We start from the raw sequence: 21004 nt of genomic DNA on the forward strand, positions 1-21004 counted from the left end.
CACTACGGATGAGAGCAGAAGATGAATTGCGAGTCAGAGTGTTTCACTAATTTAAGTGGCCCTCACCTTTTCAATGGGAATTAAAAAATCAATAGCCTTCTCTGCATCCGAATGAACAGGACAGGACGTGTACAAATGAATGCTAAATATATCGATCAAAGGGGAATTAAATATTAATTAATGTAAATGGCGGACAATCCCGTCCCTAGATATCGCCGAGTCCCATTTAATTTGTCTAATCGAGCAAATTGGATACAATGTTGGACACGTGTACTACTTACCAGAAAAGGTAATACATTATTGTCAAGTCTTAGCCGCACTGTTGCAGAGCTGACAGGATTTTCTGTTTTACATGATAGAGAATAATGTCTGTTCTACATAAATTTATGTCCGAATGTTCTGTAATATAATATCATCTGAACTAGCCCCTTGAAGACTCATCGTGGGTGAGAATAAGCATTTGATTGAAACTGTCAAGAACCAATCAAAAGTAGTTTGCCCTGGGGGCTCAACACTTAAATTGGTTGGAATCCCAGAGCTTAATTAAACGCAGAGCATGGATGAAAAGATCCTTGTTAGGATGCTGAGGACCCACTCTGCTCTCTCCTCCTGCATTCACAACACACATCAACATGTTTCCTGTCTTTATTTATTAATTTATTTACTTGCCTTGTGATGTTGACTAGGCAGACATGGTTTCTGTTTTGTCTTCACAATTCTCATTAGATCTGCCAGCTTTTAATTATGAATATGCAGGTGCACAGTACAATACGGAGCGGCAATAATTGGGGGATTACATTTATAAGCCGGTTCAGTGGGGAGACGCGTGGAGTGAGAGCTCTGTGGCGCTGATACAGAATCTAATACAGCCCAGACCTAGCTAAGCATATGTAAGGGATAATCAAAGAGGGGCTATGAGCTCTATGGAAAATAATGAACGATGTGGAAGGTATGTTCCACAATGAGCTACCGGAGTGGAAATGACCTTCCACAAAGTTGCATTATTTTCCAGAGAACGCATGAAGCCCTGAACTGATTATCCCTTTAAAACCATGGCTATAATTTAACACATTTGCCACTAGAAATGTATTCATTTGCCGGTAGAAATGTATTCAACATCTACTGAAGTAGCTAGCAAGTTTACTAGATACTGTAGCTACAGTAGTTGCAGTTGTAACCAAAACAGACAGACTTGCTAGTTTAGCTAGACAAACCATCAGGCCTAGCTTGCTATTTTGAAAATTTAAATCAACAATACCAATACTGTTTCCAAATAGACATTTGTTTTCAAAAGCAGCTCAAACAAAACCTGTGAAAATGAACTATAGCCATTGAATTCTAACGTGCAAATATACTGTGCGTTATAAGGAATTAATGCATCTCTAGGAGACAGAATGCGTCTCCTTCCTGAGCGGTATGACGGCTACGTGGTCCTGTCATGCACAAAGTAGATGTCCTAACCGACTTGCCAAAACTATAGTTTGTTAACAAGAAATGCGTAAAGTGGTTGAAAAACGAGTTTTAATGACTCCAACCTAAGTGTATATAAACTTCTGATTTCAACTGTATATTTATTGATAAACTTTTCTAATATTAAGCACATTGAGTACAGGAGTACCTGGTTGGCATGAAAACGAACCACGGAAAAGTGTTCTTGTCACATATACTCTCTCTCCGGCGCTGTAGGTCACCATGCTGCTCATTATTACGTACACCTGTCACCCATTGTTACGCACACCAGCGCTTCATCAGACTCACCTGGACTTCATCACCTTCCTGATTACCTTCCCTATATCTGTCACTCCCTTTGGTTCCTTCCCCAGGCGTTATTGTTTCTGTTTCTTGTCATGGTTTGCACAGAAGGACAAGTTGACCAATATAATTGATCAGCTTTTGTACTATGGGGGATAGTAGATTGACATAGGCTAGTGATTTTGCTGATTGTTAGGTCCACTCATCTTGTTGGCTGATAAAAGTAGACTAAATGTGGACAGTTCTAACATCTTCAATATGCACCTCAGAATTCGGTATGAGGGACGCGCGCAGTTGCATCCCTGATGTGTCTGTCTTCATTCACTTGTAGCCTACTTCTTAGCTGAAATGTCTGTGAGAAGGACCCAATCACGTGACAGGAATTGGCTATTAAGAATGTAGATATCTGACAGAGCCATGTGAGTGAGAGGTGCTTCACAGCATGTCAGCTGGGAGAAGGGAATTATAATGATTATATTCAGCCCAAGGGCACAACGGTCACTTTGGCCGCAATAGGAATGGATTTTTTTTAGTTGCATTGCGGCCACACAAGGGGGATGTTGAGGCCTGGTGAGAACATTATCAAGTGCTTGTCAAATTGTGAATGAAAGACTGATGAAGTGTGTACAGCTTGCACAAGAAACAAATCAAAGCTCATGCCTTTCATGCGACTTTTTTCAAATAATCAGAGTCCCATCATGCAGCCCTAGAATGTACAAAAAATCCAAACATATAGCCCAACGCTTGTATCACAACTAAAGTTGCATAAATAAATCTAAATTAAGCATATAGAAGAACAAGTTTCTTTGTTAACCACTCAACACAGAATAGCCTCATGTTTGCACTTCCTTTGAAATGTTTTTTGAAAAAATATAATTTCTATTTTATTAAGCTTTGATCAATTGTATTCTTAATACTATGACACAAATCTTGTCTGCTAAATGAACTAGTGTAGCCCACAGCCATATGGCGTAGCCACATCAGGACCTAACATAAGGACAACTAAGAGTATATGCTATTCTGTTCTTCTTAAAACTACATTTTCTTCATATCATGTTTCTTTAGACCTATCTAAAATAAATAATGGATTCATTGTGATGGTTTAGGCTATATTACATGGATTTACTACACTTTTTAAAATGTAGATGTTCCAAAGGTCTGCATCAGTGGCTTGTAGGCTATGCTTGGAATCCAGGAGAAGCTAAACGTCCTTATGTTAATTAACGGTCAATTACCGTGAGACCGGCAGTTATATGCTTGACAATCACCAGCTGACATTGCATGACTGCCACAGCCCTACCCTATCCATCGGTTTTTGAATTTTTGATGCTACCTGACTGTCTAGCTTTCCTTTTGGTGATTATTAGCGAGTTGACACAGTCAAGAAACTCTATGAATGTAGGTCCATTATCATGTATGTACAGTTTAAATTTGGTTTTAGTTATTTGAAAGTATATTGAATTGGTCAATATTTCAATATACTCAAACCACGTGCCAGGTGAGGCGGTCTTATGTTTGACATCCCTGGGCTAGACTCTGGAGGGTAGGGGCTAGGGGTTGTTTCTGGACAGGCCATGGGTATTATGGTAGCTCAGTCACTCACTCTTTCATTAACCACTCTCACTCACTCACTCTTGTACTGTCTAAAAATGTTAATAGCTGTCAAACACTTGCTTCTTCTGTCCTTGGGAAAATCTCAATTGCATTTCCTTGATTCGTCACATCCTCTCTGCTCGTCTCCTCTACCTCATTGGTCTGATCCAATGGGTTTTGAGAAAGAAGCGAGGATATGAGGATTCAAGGAATTGCAATTGAGATTCTCCCCTAGTTTCCTCCATTCCTCACCTTCCTCTCGAAGCACATTGGGGTAGAGGAGTGAAGGTTTCTCCCCTCGGGATCCAATGCACTTTCAAAGAGAGGCAAGGAGTGGAGGAGATAAGGACAGAGGAAGCAAGTATTTGACAGCTAGTTGTTTATCTATTCCATTCTTCAGGAATGTTTAGCATGGCTATAAATTATATAGAAGTTGGCAAAAGCACAAACAGAATACTATGCATGACAAAGAAATATGCAGTGTCCAATTTTCATGTGACATTTTGAATGACATGTAAATGTTTTGTTGTTGCTAGGTGGAGTTATGGTGTCATTGTGCCTATTTAGACTTTTATTCCTGTAACTACACATGTGAAGTTGCAAAAAAATTATATTCTAATGTACAGTGCATTCGGAAAGTATTCAGACCCCTTGACTTTTTTCACAATTTGTTACGTTGCAGCCTTATTCTAAAAAATTTTAAATTATTTTATTCCTCATAAATCTACAAACAATACCCCATAACGACAGAGTGAAAACATGTTTTTTTGTAATTTTAGCTAAGTATTCAGACCCTTTGTTATGAGACTTGAAATTGAGCTTCGGTGCATCCTGTTTCCATTGATCATCCTTGAGATGTTTCTACAATTTGATTGGAGTCAACCTGTGGTAAATTCAATTGATTGTACATGATTTGAAAAGGCACATACCTGTCTATACAGTGCCTTGCAAAAGTATTCATCCCCCTTGGCGTTTTTCCTATTTTGTTGCATTACAACCTGTAATTGAAATAGATTTTTATTTGGATTTCATGTAATGGACATACACAAAATAGTCCAAATTGGTGAAGTGAAATGAAAAAAAATAACTTGTTTAAAAAAAAAAAAAAAATGAAAGGAAAAGTGGTGCGTGCATATGTGTTCACCCCCTTTGCTTTGAAGCCCCTAAATAAGATCTGGTGCAACCAATTACCTTCAGAAGTCACATAATTAGTTAAATAAAGTCCCCCTGTGTGCAATCTAAGTGTCACATGATCTGTCAAATGATCTCAGTATATATACACCTGTTCTGAAAGGCCCCAGAGTCTGCACCACCACTAAGCAAGGGACACCACCAAGCAAGCGGCACATGAAGACCAAGGAGCTCTCCAAACAGGTCAGGGACAAAGGTGTGGAGAAGAACTGATCAGGGTTGGATTGTAAAAAATATCAGAAACTTTGAACATCCCACGGAGCACCATTAAATACATTATTCAAAAATGGAAAGAATATGGCACCACAACAAACCTGCCAAGAGAGGGCCGCCCACCAAAACTCACGGACCAGACAAGGAGGGAATTAATCAGAAAGGCAAAAAAGAGACTGAAGATAAACCTGAATGAGCTGCAAAGCTCCACAGCAGAGATTAGAGTATCTGTCCATAGGACCACTTTAAGCCATACACTCCACAGAGCTGGGTATTTATTTTTATTTTTAACAAGGCAAGTCAGTTAAGAACAAATTCTTATTTTCAATGACAACCTAGGAACAGCAGGTTAACTGTCATGTTCAGGGGCAGAACGACAGATTTTTACCTTGTCAGCTCGGGGATTCAAACTTGCAACTTTTCAGTTATTAGTCCAACGCTCTAACCACTAGGCTACCTGCCGCCCCTGCAGGGTTTACGGAAGAGTGGCCAGAAAAAAGCCATTGCTTAAAGAAAAAAAAGAAGCAAACACATTTTGGTGTGTTTCACAATAAAGATATTTTGCATCTTTAAAGTGGTAGGCATGTGCAAATCAAATGATACAAACCCCCCAAAAATCTATTTTAATTCCAGGTTGTAAGGCAATAAAATAGGAAAAATGCCAAGGTGGGTGAATACTTTCGCAAGCCACTGTATAAGGTCCCACAGTTGACAGTGCATGTCAGAGCAAAATCCAAGCCATGAGGTCGAAGGAATTGGCCGTAGATCTCCGAGACAGGATTGTGTCGAGGCACAGATCTGGGGAAGGGTAACAAAATATTTCTGCAGCATTGAAAGTCCAAGAACACAGTGGCCTCTATCATTCTTAAATGGAAAAAGTTTGGCACCACCAAGACTCTTCCTAGAGCTGGCCACCTGGCCAAACTTAGCAATCGGGGGAGAATGGCCTTGGTCAGGAAGGTGACCAAGAACCCGATGGTCACTCTGACATAGCTCCAGAGTTCCTCTGTGGAGATGGGAGAACCTTCCAGAAGGATAACCATCTCTGCAGCACTACACCAATCAGGCCTTTATGGTAGAGAGGCCAGACGGAAGCCACTCCTCAGTAAAAGGCACGACAGCCCACTTGGAGTTTTGCAAAAGGCACCTAAAGGACTCTCAGACCATGAGAAACAAGATTATCTGGTCTGATGAAGCCAACATTGAACTCTTTGGCCTGAATGCCAAGCGTCACAACTGGAGGAAACCTGGCACCATCCCTACAGTGAAGCATCGTTGTGGCAGCATCATGCTGTGGGGATGTTTTTCAGCAGCAGGGACTGGGAGACCAGTCAGGACCAAAGGAAAGATGAACAGAGCAAAGTACAGAGAGATCCTTGATGAAAACCTGCTCCAAAGCGCTCAGGACCTCATACAGGGGCAATGGTTCACCTTCTATCAGGACAACGACCCTAATCACACAGCCAAGACAACGTAGGAGTGGCTTTGGGACAAGTCTCTGAATGTCCTTGAGTTCCCCAGGCAGAGCCCAGAGCTGAACCCGATTGAACATCTCTGGAGAGACCTGAAAATTGCTGTGCAGCAATGCTCCCCATCCAACCTGATCTGCAGAGAAGAATAGGACAACCTCCCCAAATACAGGTGTGCTAAGCTTGTAGCATCATACCCAAGAAGACTCGCGGCTGTAATTGCTGCCAAAGGTGTTTCAAAAAAGTACTGAGTGAAGGGGCTGAATACTTATGTAAATGTGATATTTCAGTTTTTATTTTTATACATTTGCAAAAATGTAACTTTTTTTTACTGATAAGAAGAAAAAAACTATTTCATCCATTTTAGAATGAGGCTGGTAACTAGGGATGCACGATATATCGGTAAGCATACCGTAATCGTACGATATTAGCTAAAAATGCCAACATCGGCCCGATGTCTAGTTTAACGCCGATGTGCAAAACCGATGTCAAAGCTAACGTGCATACCGATATAGCGTAGGTAGATGACGTAATGATGCCACAAAGAATATAGCGCTACACGTGCAACACAGTATTCCTAGCCTAGCCCACAATGTCTGCTGTGTGGATTGAGCAGTCAACAAGTCGAGCAGTCATTTGAAAGAGTAATTAATAATGGAATTCATTGCCCTTGACAATCAACCGTTCTCTGTCATGGATGATGTTGGCTTTCGCCAACCGGTAGAGCACCGATACACTCTACCAAGTAGGCACTATCTTTCAGATGTTGCCCTACCGGAGTTACACAGTATTGAAACTCACAATCATGAGCTACTTGCTATGGGCATCACTGCTATTAGCTTCAGGACTGACATTTCGCCCAGTGATGTCAGCCCCATGAGCATTATGAGTCTGACAGCACAGTGGGTCGACGAGGATTTTGTACTGAGGAAAGCCGTATTGCATGCTCAAGAATGTGCTGGTTCTCATACCGCTGCTGCCATTTCAATGGCATTTGAGAACATGTTTGAAACTTGGAACCATGAACACCCCTAGCTCCATTCCAACAACTGACTCGAGAAATAAGCTCAACTGCGTCTGCATCAAACGTGACACCCTGTCATGTTATTGAAACGCCTGATCAACAAAAATGCCAACACAGACCGTCGGGTTAACTTGGATAAGTACTTTACTAGAGGCTGTGAACAAGCAATTCGGTGGCATTCTCTCTGAGCCAATACTGTGTCGCCACCATGCTCGATGCTAGGTACAAGGACCGCTACTTCGATGCAGACAAGAAACAGGGTTTACGTGAAATGTTAGACACAGCTGGACAAGATGGAAACGGACACAGTGACAATGCGCTCCGAGGAAGAGAGGCCACGGACAGACAGAGTTGAAACTTCACTGCTTGTCATGTATGATGAAATCCTGGTTGAGACTGAACAAATGAACAACGAAACAGCACAGCAAGTAAGTGAAATAAATAGGTTTTGATTATGTTTTACTGGTAATGGGGACATAAGTGAATGCCAACAAAATAACTTTTTGTGTGTGTGTGTGTTTCAACTATATAACTGTACTATTATGCTTAAAAGGCTGCTAAAATTCTAAATAATGGTTATCGGTATCAGTATAATTGTTTTTTGGCAAGGAAAATATTGGATATCAGTATCAGCCAAAAATGTTTAAAAAAAAATCCCTATCTGTAACATAACAAAATGTGGAAAAAGTCAAGGGGTCTGAATCCTTTCCGAATGCACTGTACGGTATATCGAAACATTTAGAAAATTTGATCCTGATTTCACAAGTTTGCCCCTTTATTTATAGAAAGACTCATAGATGCCTCTACTAATGATCGTACTATTGTGCTCAAAACATGCAATTGTAAAGTCTAAGAGGACTGGATATCTTCTGACCTGGGTAGCAAAGTGTTCAGAAAGAGTAATTGGTGAGTGCAGTAAGAGTTCTTATTGGCTCAACAGAGTGATTGGTGGGTGAAGTGAAACGTTAGCGTCCTGATTGGCTAAACTGAGTGATTGGCAGGTCGACTGACCTGTGGCCGTGGGTGTCCTGTGACAAGACAAGTGAGTTCAAGGGTCTCTCCCTCCCGGATTGTGTACACCCTCTCCGCGTGGCGCTCCTCCTCAACGTTACAGGCGTGGCCCGAGTGGACAATGCGAACCGTAGGGGGCGCTGTAGAGGACAAACAGAACAGTTAGTACATCTCAATCATTACAAGAAGAAAGTCAAAGCTGCAACGTCCAAATTAATTCACACAATTCACATTGGAAATCCTATAACGTATAACTGGGGAATTAACATTTTGTGAATATTTTGAGTAAAAAAACTGTGTGAAGAATTGAGAGAAGAGACATTTTATTTATTTCTATGCACTTCTCCTCAGCTTTTTGGATAACATTGTACTGTGTATCTGTATCCCTTCTCTCTCTTTAATTTTACAAACCTGGGTAAATCTGAATCGATCCAGACGCCATCTGGATGAGCTCAGAGACAGGGTATCAGTTTTAACAGAGTCAGGAGAGTAGTGCTGACACACACACACACACACACACACACACACACACACACACACACACACACACACTAGAGTCGTGCAACTGACTAGGTATCCCCTTTCCCCTTTTCCTAACACACACAAAGACACTTCCCCCATTGATTTCTGCCCGTTTAATGCAATAATCACCCAAATTGGCCCTCTTATCATACACACAATGTAATATCTGTGAGGTCTTTGGCCTGATTTTCACAGTCATGGGTTCTGCTTTGTTTTGAGGATGATGGTTCAAATGAACAGCATCTGCAGGTATCATGCCTATTACTTTATATTTGATAGCATTGCAGGTAGTCTGTCCTCATTAAACATCAAAACACCTAAAACAAACATCTAAATCCAACAACCCAGAAGCACGCAGAATCGCTTTTAGTGGAAACAGTTTGGAAACACGAGAGTTTCTATTTGACAAATTGAGGTATGTTTATGCCCGTTTCGTTCCATTTGCTTCCAAAGGGTTTTTCAACAGAATAGGCACAATGAAGACACCCCTGATCACATGCAAACACAGTTCACTTGCATAGCAGCCACATACAAACAGCTTGCTGCATATATAATTCCTACTCGCACCTATGTATGCCCTCTCCTCCTCACACCTTTTCCCTTCGCTTGTGGACTTCAGTCCACAACACATCAGCTGTCTGTTACCAGACCAAAAAAACTTCCCAAGCCAAACCTTCATGTCATGACTGCTAACTGCTACACACAGTCTACATTGTTTTCATGTCATAGTCAACACATCTACTAGAACAAACGCTTTAGTAAACTCGCTACAATCCTACAGTACAGTGTACAGTCAGCAGCAAGTAGTTAAGCAGTTACACTTGTGGGCACCGGTAGCAATAAATTAATAAAACCAAACACTTACCTTCTGTTGGATAGCCATAGCCATAGCCAGCTAGCTAACATAGCATCCCTCTCTGTTTGAGCAGGGTGTTTAAGTAGTCTAAATGAGCTAGCTGCATTCCATGCTAGCTAAGTAATACTGTATCTAGTATCTCTTTCTCTTTCTGTCTCTCTCTCTCCTTAATTTTGGAAGAAATGAATTTGTTCAAAACTGTTCAATTGTCTTTCTCTCTTTTTGAGTCAGCTACTCACCACAGTTTATGCACTGCAGTGCTAGCTAGCTGTAAGTTATGCTTTCAGAACTAGATTCATTCTCTGATACTTTGTTTGGGTGGACAACATGTCAGTTCATGCTGTCATAATTAAATCAAATCAAATTTTATTCGTCACATGTGCCGAATACAACAGATGTAGACCTTACAGTGAAATGCTTACTTAAGAGCCCCTAACCAACAGTGCAGTTTTAAAAAATACGGATACGAATAAGAGATAAAAGTAACAAGTAATTAAAGAGCAGCAGTAAAAAAATAACAATATCTACAGGTGGCGGTGCTGGTACAGAGGCAATGTGCGGTGGCATTGGTTAGTTGAGGTAGTATGTACATGTAGGTAGAGTTAATTAAAAGTGACTATGCATAGATGACAACAGAGAGTGGCAGTGGTGTGGGATGCAAATAGTCTTGGTAGCCTTGACTAGATGTTCAGGAGTCTTTTGGCTTGGGAGTAGAAACTGTTTAGAAGCCTCTTGGACCTAGACTTGGTGCTCCGGTACCGCTTGCCGTGCGGTAGCAGAGAGAACAGTCTATGAGTAGGGTGGCTGGAGTCTTTGAACATTTTTAGGGCCTTCCTCTGACACGGCCTGGTATAGAGGTCCTGGATGGCAGGAAACTTGGCCCCAGTGATGTACTGGGCCGTTCGCACTACCCCAAGCAGTTGCCATACCAGGGTTAGAGTCCCGCTCCTTGAAAGCGGCAGCTCTAGCCTTTAGCTCAGTGCGGATGCTGTCTGTAATCCATGGCTTCTGGTTGGGGTATGTACGTACGGTCAGATTTGGTGTACTCCTCAATGCCATTGGAGGAATCCCAGAACATATTCCAGTCTGTGCTACCAAAACAGTCCTGTAGCTTAGCATCTGCTTCATCTGACCACTTTTTCATTGATCTAGTCACTGGTGCTTCCTGCTTTAATTTTTGCTTGTAAGCAGGAATCAGGAGGATGGAATTATGGTCAGATTTGCCAAATTACTGTGTAACTTTATGGAAGGGGGTGAGAACCATGAGCCCTCCTCGGTTTTCTATTGAAGTCAATGTACCCAGAGGAGGACAGAAGCTAGATATCCTCTGGCTACACCATGGTGCTACCCTACAGAGTGCTACTGGGGTTGTGGTAGAACTTCATTGCAAAACAGTGTGTTTTAATCATTATTTGATGATGTGAACATATCTAGTATAGTTTTATCTAAAAAGGATAACTTTTTTTGTTTCACTATTTTTCTTTTTCTGAAATTCACTGAGGAGGATAGTCCTCCCCTTCCTCATCTGAGGAGCCTCCACTGCTTTACAGCTAATTGTCCCTCTCTGCAGTAGGTCTAACTAACCCAGTTGTAACTCTATTACTCTAAAGAGCACGCTCGCAGCTGTCCATCCTCATGTGATTACAGCACAGGTGTGTGTTGTTTTTCTCTCTCTTCCTTACGCTCAGCCGGGCATGTTGATGGTGATGAAGAATGATGCTGCCCATGGTTCACCCCCGCGTAGAGAGACAAATATACAAATATATATGAGAGAGAGACCGAAGCAGTGTGGGGGGGACAGATCAGGTCAAAAGCCCATGTCTGGGCTTTTGGATGGGAGCCTGGGGATGCACGCTAGGCCCACTGGGGCGTGAATGATGGGGTCGGATGAATTTGACCGCTAGAGGCTGATCATAGGTCAGTATGTGTTTTTCCCTCGAATGGTTAAGTTTAGGATGTGGAAGGTTAGCTGGGCCCAGATCTGGGTAAAAGAAGCTTCAGGGCCAGGGCATGAGTAGTGAACAAGACTAGGGTAAAAGCTCAAATTGGTTATAATCAGACAGGAAAATACAGTTCCTTTTACTGCATCAGTGTGGTTTCCTGCTCCAGAACACTCAGTAGACTCAGACAACCTAAAGCAGAGATTCACGTTGGGCCCTAGATCGCTTCGGTCTCACAACACACTAATGAGACTAAGCGAGTCTGCTAGACGCTAACCCGCTAGACGCTAGCCTGCTACACACTAACCACACACCCTCCTCTTACTGCACTACTGTGACTGTTCCCTCACTGTCTCCTTCTACTCAGCTTGTTAGCGTAATGCCCTTAAACAGAATTTAGCTCACTAATTGCTACATAGATTTATTAAATAACACTGAGATTGATGCTAACAGGAAATGCTAACAAGTCATCCACATGGACAGAGCCTGCAGTGGGTCTCTCCATTAGGAGATGAATCTGCCAGCAGTGTATTCCAGAGGATTGAAAGCCCTGGCTGAGTAGAGAAATGCTTCACACATGGCTGCCACTTAAAACAAAAGGCTTAGGAGAAGACCCTGGGGCGCCAGGCAACATGGTGCTAATGCAATTTACTCCAATAAGCCAGTTATTCTACAACATGCTATCAGTCCTGAGATGAGCACAGAGTTGGGAGAGGAAAACTAGAAAAACACCCGTAATGAATTATCCTCACTGATGCAGCAAGAGCACGCACACACACGCACACACACACACACACACACACAAACATACAAACATAGCCGCGCACACACACAAAGGTGACACACATTAACAAATACAAAACTCACGTCTCTCTCTCTCTCTCTCTCATGCTGTTATGTCAGAAACCCACCCTCCCCCATCCTCTGAGCTCTGAGACATGTAGCGTAGACTAACTAACTAGATACAGTATGTGGGTAGACTAACTAGATACATAGAGTATGTGGGTAGACTAACTAGATACAGTATGTGGGTAGACTAACTAACTAGATACAGTGTGTGAGTAGGCTAACTATACACAGTATGTGTTTAGAATAACTAACTATACACAGTATGTGTTTAGAATAACTAACTATACACAGCATGTGAGTAGAATAACTAACTATACACAGCATGTGAGTAGAATAACTAACTATACACAGTATGTGAGTAGAATAACTAACTATACACAGTATGAAAGTAGAATAACTAACTATACACAGTATGAGAGTAGAATAACTAACTATACACAGTATGTGTTTAGAATAACTAACTATACACAGTATGTGTTTAGAGTAACTAACTATACACAGTATGCGAGTAGAATAACTAACTATACACAGTATGTGTTTAGAATAAAAAACTAGATACAGTATGTGGGTGGACTAACTAGATACATAGAGTATGTGGGTAGACTAACTAACAAGATACAGTATGTGGGTAGACTAACTAACTAGATACAGTATGTGGGTGGACTAACTATACACATTATGTGTTTAGAATAACTAACTAGATACAGGATGTGAGTAGACTAACTAACTAGATACAGTATGTGGGTGGACTAACTATACACATTATGTGTTTAGAATAACTAACTATAAACAGTATGTGAGTAGAATAACTAACGAGATTCAGTATGTGAGTGGATTAACTAGATACAGTATGTGAGTGGACTAACTAGATACATTATGTGAGTAGAATAACTAACTAGATACAGTATGTGAGTAGAATAACTAACTAGATACATTATGTGAGTAGAATAACTAAATAGATACAGTATGTGAGTAGAATAACTAACTAGATAGAGTATGTGAGTAAATAACTAACTAGATACATTATGTGAGTAGAATAACTAAATAGATACAGTATGTGGGTAGAATAACTAAATAGATACACTATGTGAGTAGAATAACTAAATAGATACAGTATGTGAGTAGAATAACTAACTAGATACATTATGTGAGTAGAATAACTAAATAGATACACTATGTGAGTAGAATAACTAAATAGATACAGTATGTGAGTAGAATAACTAAATAGATACAGTATGTGGGTAGAATAACTAAATAGATACACTATGTGAGTAGAATAACTAAATAGATACAGTATGTGAGTAGAATAACTAACTAGATACACTATGTGAGTAGAATAACTAAATAGATACATTATGTGAGTAGAATAACTAACTAGATACATTATGTGAGTAGAATAACTAAATAGATACACTATGTGAGTAGAATAACTAAATAGATACAGTATGTGAGTAGAATAACTAAATAGATACAGTATGTGGGTAGAATAACTAAATAGATACACTATGTGAGTAGAATAACTAAATAGATACAGTATGTGAGTAGAATAACTAACTAGATACAATATGTGGGTAGACTAACTAGATGCAGTATGAGAGTTGACTAACTAACTAGATACAGTATGTGTTTAGAATAACTAACTAGACACAGCATGTGTGTAGAATAACTAACTAGATACAGTAAGTGGGTATACTAACTAGATGCAGTATGTGGGTAGACGAACTAACTAGATGCAGGATGTGAGTTGACTAACTAGATACAGTATGTGAGTTGACTAACTAGATACAGTAAGTGGGTATACTAACTAGATGCAGTATGTGGGTAGACCAACTAACTAGATGCAGGATGTGAGTTGACTAACTAGATACAGTATGTGGGTGGACTAACTAGATACAGTATGTGGGTGGACTAACTAACTAGATGCAGATTGTGGGTAGACTAACTATATACAGTATGTGAGTAGACTAACTAGATACAGTATGTGGGTAGAGTAGACTAACTAGATACAGTATGTGGGTAGAGTAGACTAACTAGATACAGTATGTGGGTAGACTAAATAACTAGATACAGTATGGGTAGACTAAATAACTAGATACAGTATGTGGGTAGACTAAATAACTAGATACAGTTTGTGGGTAGACCAACACACTAGAGACAGTATGTGGGTAGACTAACTAACTAGATACAGTATGTGAGTAGACTAACTAGAATACAGTATGTGAGTAGACCTAACTAGATACAGTATGTGGGTAGACTAACTAGATAATAGATACACTATGTGAGTAGAATAACTAAATAGATACAGTATGTGAGTAGAATAACTAAATAGATACAGTATGTGGGTAGAATAACTAAATAGATACACTATGTGAGTAGAATAACTAAATAGATACAGTATGTGAGTAGAATAACTAACTAGATACAATATGTGGGTAGACTAACTAGATGCAGTATGAGAGTTGACTAACTAACTAGATACAGTATGTGTTTAGAATAACTAACTAGACACAGCATGTGTGTAGAATAACTAACTAGATACAGTAAGTGGGTATACTAACTAGATGCAGTATGTGGGTAGACGAACTAACTAGATGCAGGATGTGAGTTGACTAACTAGATACAGTATGTGAGTTGACTAACTAGATACAGTAAGTGGGTATACTAACTAGATGCAGTATGTGGGTAGACCAACTAACTAGATGCAGGATGTGAGTTGACTAACTAGATACAGTATGTGGGTGGACTAACTAGATACAGTATGTGGGTGGACTAACTAACTAGATGCAGATTGTGGGTAGACTAACTATATACAGTATGTGAGTAGACTAACTAGATACAGTATGTGGGTAGAGTAGACTAACTAGATACAGTATGTGGGTAGAGTAGACTAACTAGATACAGTATGTGGGTAGACTAAATAACTAGATACAGTATGGGTAGACTAAATAACTAGATACAGTATGTGGGTAGACTAAATAACTAGATACAGTTTGTGGGTAGACCAACACACTAGAGACAGTATGTGGGTAGACTAACTAACTAGATACAGTATGTGAGTAGACTAACTAGATACAGTATGTGAGTAGACTAACTAGATACAGTATGTGGGTAGACTAACTAGATACAGTATGTGGGTAGACTAACTAACTAGATACAGTATGTGGGTAGACTAACTAACTAGATACAGTATGTGGGTAGACTAACTAGATAGATACAGTATGTAGGTAGAATAACTAGATACAGTATGTGAGTAGACTAACTAGATACAGTATGTGGGTAGACTAACTAACTAGATACAGTATGTGGGTAGACTAACTAGATAGATACAGTATGTAGGTAGAATAACTAGATACAGTATGTGAGTAGACTAACTAGATACAGTATGTGGGTAGACTAACTAACTAGATACAGTATGTGGGTAGACTAACTAGATACAGAATGTGAGTAGACTAACTAGATAGATACAGTATGTAGGTAGACTAACTAGATACAGTATGTGAGTAGACTAACTAGATACAGTATGTGGGTAGACTAACTACTAGATACAGTATGTGGGTAGACTAACTAACTAGATACAGTATGTGGGTAGACTAACTAGATACAGAATGTGAGTAGACTAACTAGATAGATACAGTATGTAGGTATAATAACTAGATACAGTATGTAGGTAGAATAACTAGATACAGTATGTGAGTAGACTAACTAGATACAGTATATGGGTGGACAAACTACAGAAACCCTAGACCCACTCCAATTTGCATACCGCCCCAAAAGATCCACATATGATGCAATCTCTATTGCACTCAACACTGCCCTTTCCCACCTAGACAAAAGGAACACCAATGTGAGAATGCTATTCATTGACTACAGTTCAGCGTTCAACACCAAAGTGCCCACAAAGCTCATCACTAAGCTAAGGACCATGGGGCTAAACATCTCCCTCTCCCTCTGCAACTGGATCCTGGACTTCCTGACAGGCAGTCCCCAGGTAGTAATGGTGTGTTAGTGATGGCTGTATAACAGTCTGATGGCCTTGAGATAGAAGCAGTTTTTTTAGTCTCTCGGTCCCAGCTTTGATGCACCTGTACTGACCTTGCCTTCTGGATGGTAGCAGGGTGAATAGGCAGTGGCTCAGGTGGTTGTTGTCCTTAACTGCTAGCGTCCCACCCGCGGTACACGCTATCAACAGCCAGTGAAATAGCATGGCACGAAATACAAAACAGCAAAACTCTCATAATTTCATTTTCTCAAACAATCAACAATTTTACACCATTTTAAAGATAAAGTTCTCGTTAACCTCATATGGATAGGGGGCAGTATTTTCACGGCCGGATGAAAAAACGTACCCGATTTAAACTGGTTACTACTCTTGCTCAGAAACGAGAATATGCATAGTATTAGTAGATTTGGATAGAAAACACTCTGAAGTTTCTAAAACTGTTTGAATGGTGTCTGTGAGTACAACAGAACTCATATGGCTGGCAAAAACCTGAGAAAAAGTCAACCAGGAAGTGGAGGATCTGAGAATTGTAGTTCTTTCTAGTCCCTTTCGAAACTACAGTATCTGTGGTGTTACGTTGCACTTTCTAAGGCTTCCAATGGCTGTCTAAAGCCTTCAGAAAGTGGTTTGAGAATTCTCCTGTCACTGGGCAGAGTATAGGAGCTCAGATACTGAATGGTCTGCCTGGCAACAATGGGATTGGATATGCGCGGTCCCGCGAGCTCGCTGTTTTTTCTTTTTCTCCTTGAATGAATAAGTTATTGTCCGGTTGGAATATTATCGCAAGTTTTAAACAGCGTTTGACATGCTTCTAAGTACGGTAATGGAACATTTTGACTTTTTGTGTCTCGAATTGCGCTCGCTCGTTAGTCTTTAGATAGTGACCTGAACGCACGAACAAAACGGAGGTATTTGGACATAACTATGGATTATTTCGAACAAAAACAACATTTATTGTGGAAGTAGCAGTCCTGGGAGTGCATTCTGACGAAGATCAGCAAAGGTAAGAGCATATTTCTAAAACGAATTCTGAGTTTAGGTTGTGACGAACTTGGCGGGCTGTGATGGCGAGCTATGTACTCAGAATATTGAAAAATGTGCTTTCTCCATAAAGCTATTTTAAAATCTGACACAGCGGTTGCATATCTGACACAGCGGTTCTGTATCTATAATTCTTAAAATAATTGTTATGTATTTTGTCAACGTTTATGATGAGTATTTTTGTAAATTCACCGGATGTTTTTGGTGGGAATACATTTTCTGAACATCACGCGCCAATGTAAAATGCTGTTTTTGGATATAAATATGAACTTGATTGAACAAAACATACATGTATTGTGTAACATAATGTCCTAGGAGTGTCATCTGATGAAGATTGTCAAAGGTTAGTGCTTCATTTAGCTGTGTTTTGGGTTTTTGTGACATATATGCTTGCTTGGAAAATGGCTGTGTGGATATTTTGGTCTATGTACTCTCCTAACATAATCTAATGTTTTGCTTTCGCTGTAAAGCCTTTTTGAAATTGGACAATGTGGTTGGATTAAGGAGAAGTGTATCTTTAAAATGGTGTAAAATAGTCGTATGTTTGAGAAATTGAAATTATTGGATTTTTGAGGTTTTTGTATTTTGCGCCACGCTGTTCCATTGGATATTGGCTAGGCGTACCGCTAATCTAATCACATTGTCCGATTTCAAAAAGGCTTCACGGCGAAAGCATAAAATTAGATTATGTTAGGACATAAACTTCACAAGAAAAACCACACAGACATTTTCCAAGCAAGGACATGCATCACAAAAACCTAAAATACAGCTAAAATATTCACTAACCTTTGATGATCTTCATCAGATGGCACTCATAGGACTTCATGTTACACAATACATGTATGTTTAGCTCGATAAAGTTCATATTTATATAAAAAAAAAACATTTTACATTGGTGCGTGATGTACAGAAAATGTATTCCCACCAATACCCTCCGGTGAATGAGCACATCAATTTACAAAAATACTCATCATAAACGTTGATAAAATTTACAACAGTTATTGATATACTTCTCCTTAATGCAACCGCTGTGTCAGATTTTAAAATAGCTTTACGGAGAAAGCACATTTTTCAATATTCTGAGTACATAGCTCAACCATCAAAGCAAGCTATACAGATACCCGCCAAGTTCTGGGGTCAACTAAACTCAGAATTAGTATTATAAATATTCTCTATAAATATTCTCTTACCTTTGCTGATCTTCGTCAGAATGCACTCCCAGGACTCCTACTTCCACAAGAAATGTTATTTTTGTTCGAAATACTCCATATTTATGTCCAAATACCTCCGTTTTGTTCGTGCGTTCAGATCACTATCCAAAGGCATAACGCGCGAGCGTAAATCCAGACTCGAAAAGTCAAATAGTTCCATTACCGTTCATAGAAACATGTCAAACGTTGTTTACAACGTTTGACATGTAGGATAGGATTTTTCTCAGGTTTTTGCCTGCCATATGAGTTCTGTTATACTCACAGACATCATTCAAACAGTTTTAGAAACTTTGGATTGTTTTCTATCCAAATCTACTAATAGTATGCAAATATCTGACTCTGGGCCCGAGTATTAGGCAGTTTACTCTGGGCATGCTTTTCATCCGAAAATGAAAATACTGCCCCCTATACCTTAAAAAGTTCATGTTCTTTTTGGCCTTCCTGAGACATTGGGTGCTGTAGTTGTCCTGGAAGGCAGGTATTTTGCTCCCGGTGATGCGTTGTGCAGACCACACCACCCTCTGGAGAGCCCTTTACAGTTGGCACTATGCATTGGGGCAGGTAGCGTTCTCCTGACATCTGCCAAACCCAGATTCGTCCGTCAGACTGCCAGATGGTGAAGCGTGATTCATTACTCCAGAGAACGCCTTTCCAATGCTCCAGAATCCAATGGTGGTGCTTTACACCACTCCAGCCGACGCTTGGCATTGCATATGGTGATGTAAGGCTTGTGTGTGGCTGCTCGGAGATGGAAACCATATTTTATGAAGCTCCCGACAAACAGTTATTGTGCTGACGTTGCTTCCAGAGGAAGTTTGGAACTTGGTAGTAAGTGTTGCAACCGAGGACAGACAATTTTTACCCGCTACGCCAGGCCTGGGCAATTCCAGTCCTCGGGGACCTGATTGTTGTCACACTTTTCCCCCATCCCTAGCAAACTGATATAAATTAATTGCATTTTTAACTGAAGATCATGATTAGTTGATTATTGGAGTCAGGTGTGTTAGCTGGGGTTGGGGAAAAAGTGTGACACCAATCAGGCCCCCGAGGACTGGAGTTGCCCAGGCCTGCGCTACGCACTTCAGCACTCGGCGATCCCACTCTGTGAGCTTGTGTGGCCTACCATTTCATGGCTGAGCCGTTGTTGCGCCTAGACATTTCCACTTCTCAATAACAACACTTACAGTTGACCGGGGCAGCTTTGCTCAGAAATTTGACGAACTGACTTGTTGGAAAGGTGTCATCCTATGACGGTGCCACGCTGAAAGTCACTGAGCTCTTCAGTAAGGCCATTCTAATACCAATGCATGTCTATGGAGATTGCATGGATGTGTGCTTGATTTTATACACCTGTCAGCAAGGAGTGTGGCTGAAATAGCCGAATCCACTAATTTGAAGGGGTGTCCACAAACTTTTGTATATATAGTGTACTATACAAACTAACCATGTACAGTAGCCTATGTAGGGTAGAATAACTTTGTACAGTAACCTATGTACTGTAGGGTATATGGAGTAGCAGTCACATTGAGGCTAACTCCTCTAGTATTTAGGGTAAGCTGTGTTTCTCTCAGGTTGTTATATCAGAATTCCCTCACACACACACACACACACACACACACACACACACACACACACACACACACCACACACACACACACACACACACACACACACACACACACACTCCCCTGTGGTGTGGTGCTATAAATGGAAGCGGGCTGGGAGCAGGGGGAACAGAAGGAGTAGGAGGAACAGGAGCAGTAGCAGGAACAGGGGGAACAGAAGGAGTAGGAGGAACAGGGGGAACAGCAGAAGTAGGAGGGACAGGAGGAGTAGGAGCAGGAGGGACAGGTGGAGTAGGAGGAACAGAAGGAGCAGGAGGAACAGGAGGAGTGGGTGGAGCAAGAGCAGTAGGAGGAACAGGAGGAACAGGAAGAAAATGATGAGCAGGAGGAGTAGGAGGAACAGGAGGAGTGGGTGGAGCAAGAGCAGTAGGAGGAACAGGAGGAAAAGGAGGGAAATGATGAGCAGGAGGAGTAGGAGGAACAGGAGGAAAAAGAGGGAAATGATGAGCAGGAGGAGTAGGAGGAACAGGAGGAGCAGGAGTAGAAGAAGGAACAGAAGGAGCAAGAGTAGTAGGAACAGGTGGAGTAAGAGGAATAGGAGGAGCAGGAGTAGTAGGAGGAACAGCAGAAAGGCAGGAAAATGATGAGTAGGAGGAACAGCAGGAAAAGGAGGAAAAGGATGAGTAGGAGGAAAAGGATGAGCAGGAGGAACAGGGGGAACAGGAGGAGCAGAAGGAACAGAAGGAAAATGAGGAAAAAGATGAGCA

General features: G+C 40.7%; 1 protein-coding gene across 2 annotated transcripts in view; it reads right to left on the reverse strand.

The window, feature by feature from the left end:
- Window positions 1-21004, reverse strand: part of LOC106608081 (MAM domain-containing glycosylphosphatidylinositol anchor protein 2) — a 396771-nt gene that overhangs the window by 260847 nt on the left and 114920 nt on the right. For both annotated transcript variants that reach the window (XM_014205779.3, XM_014205777.3), the window contains exon 2: window positions 8254-8393. In XM_014205779.3, the coding sequence (XP_014061254.3) occupies window positions 8254-8393 (140 nt within the window). The remainder of the gene's footprint in view (window positions 1-8253; window positions 8394-21004) is intronic.

Source organism: Salmo salar, chromosome 06 (genome assembly GCF_965601325.2).
Source record: "Salmo salar chromosome 06, fSalSal1, whole genome shotgun sequence".
Lineage (NCBI taxonomy): Eukaryota > Metazoa > Chordata > Actinopteri > Salmoniformes > Salmonidae > Salmo > Salmo salar.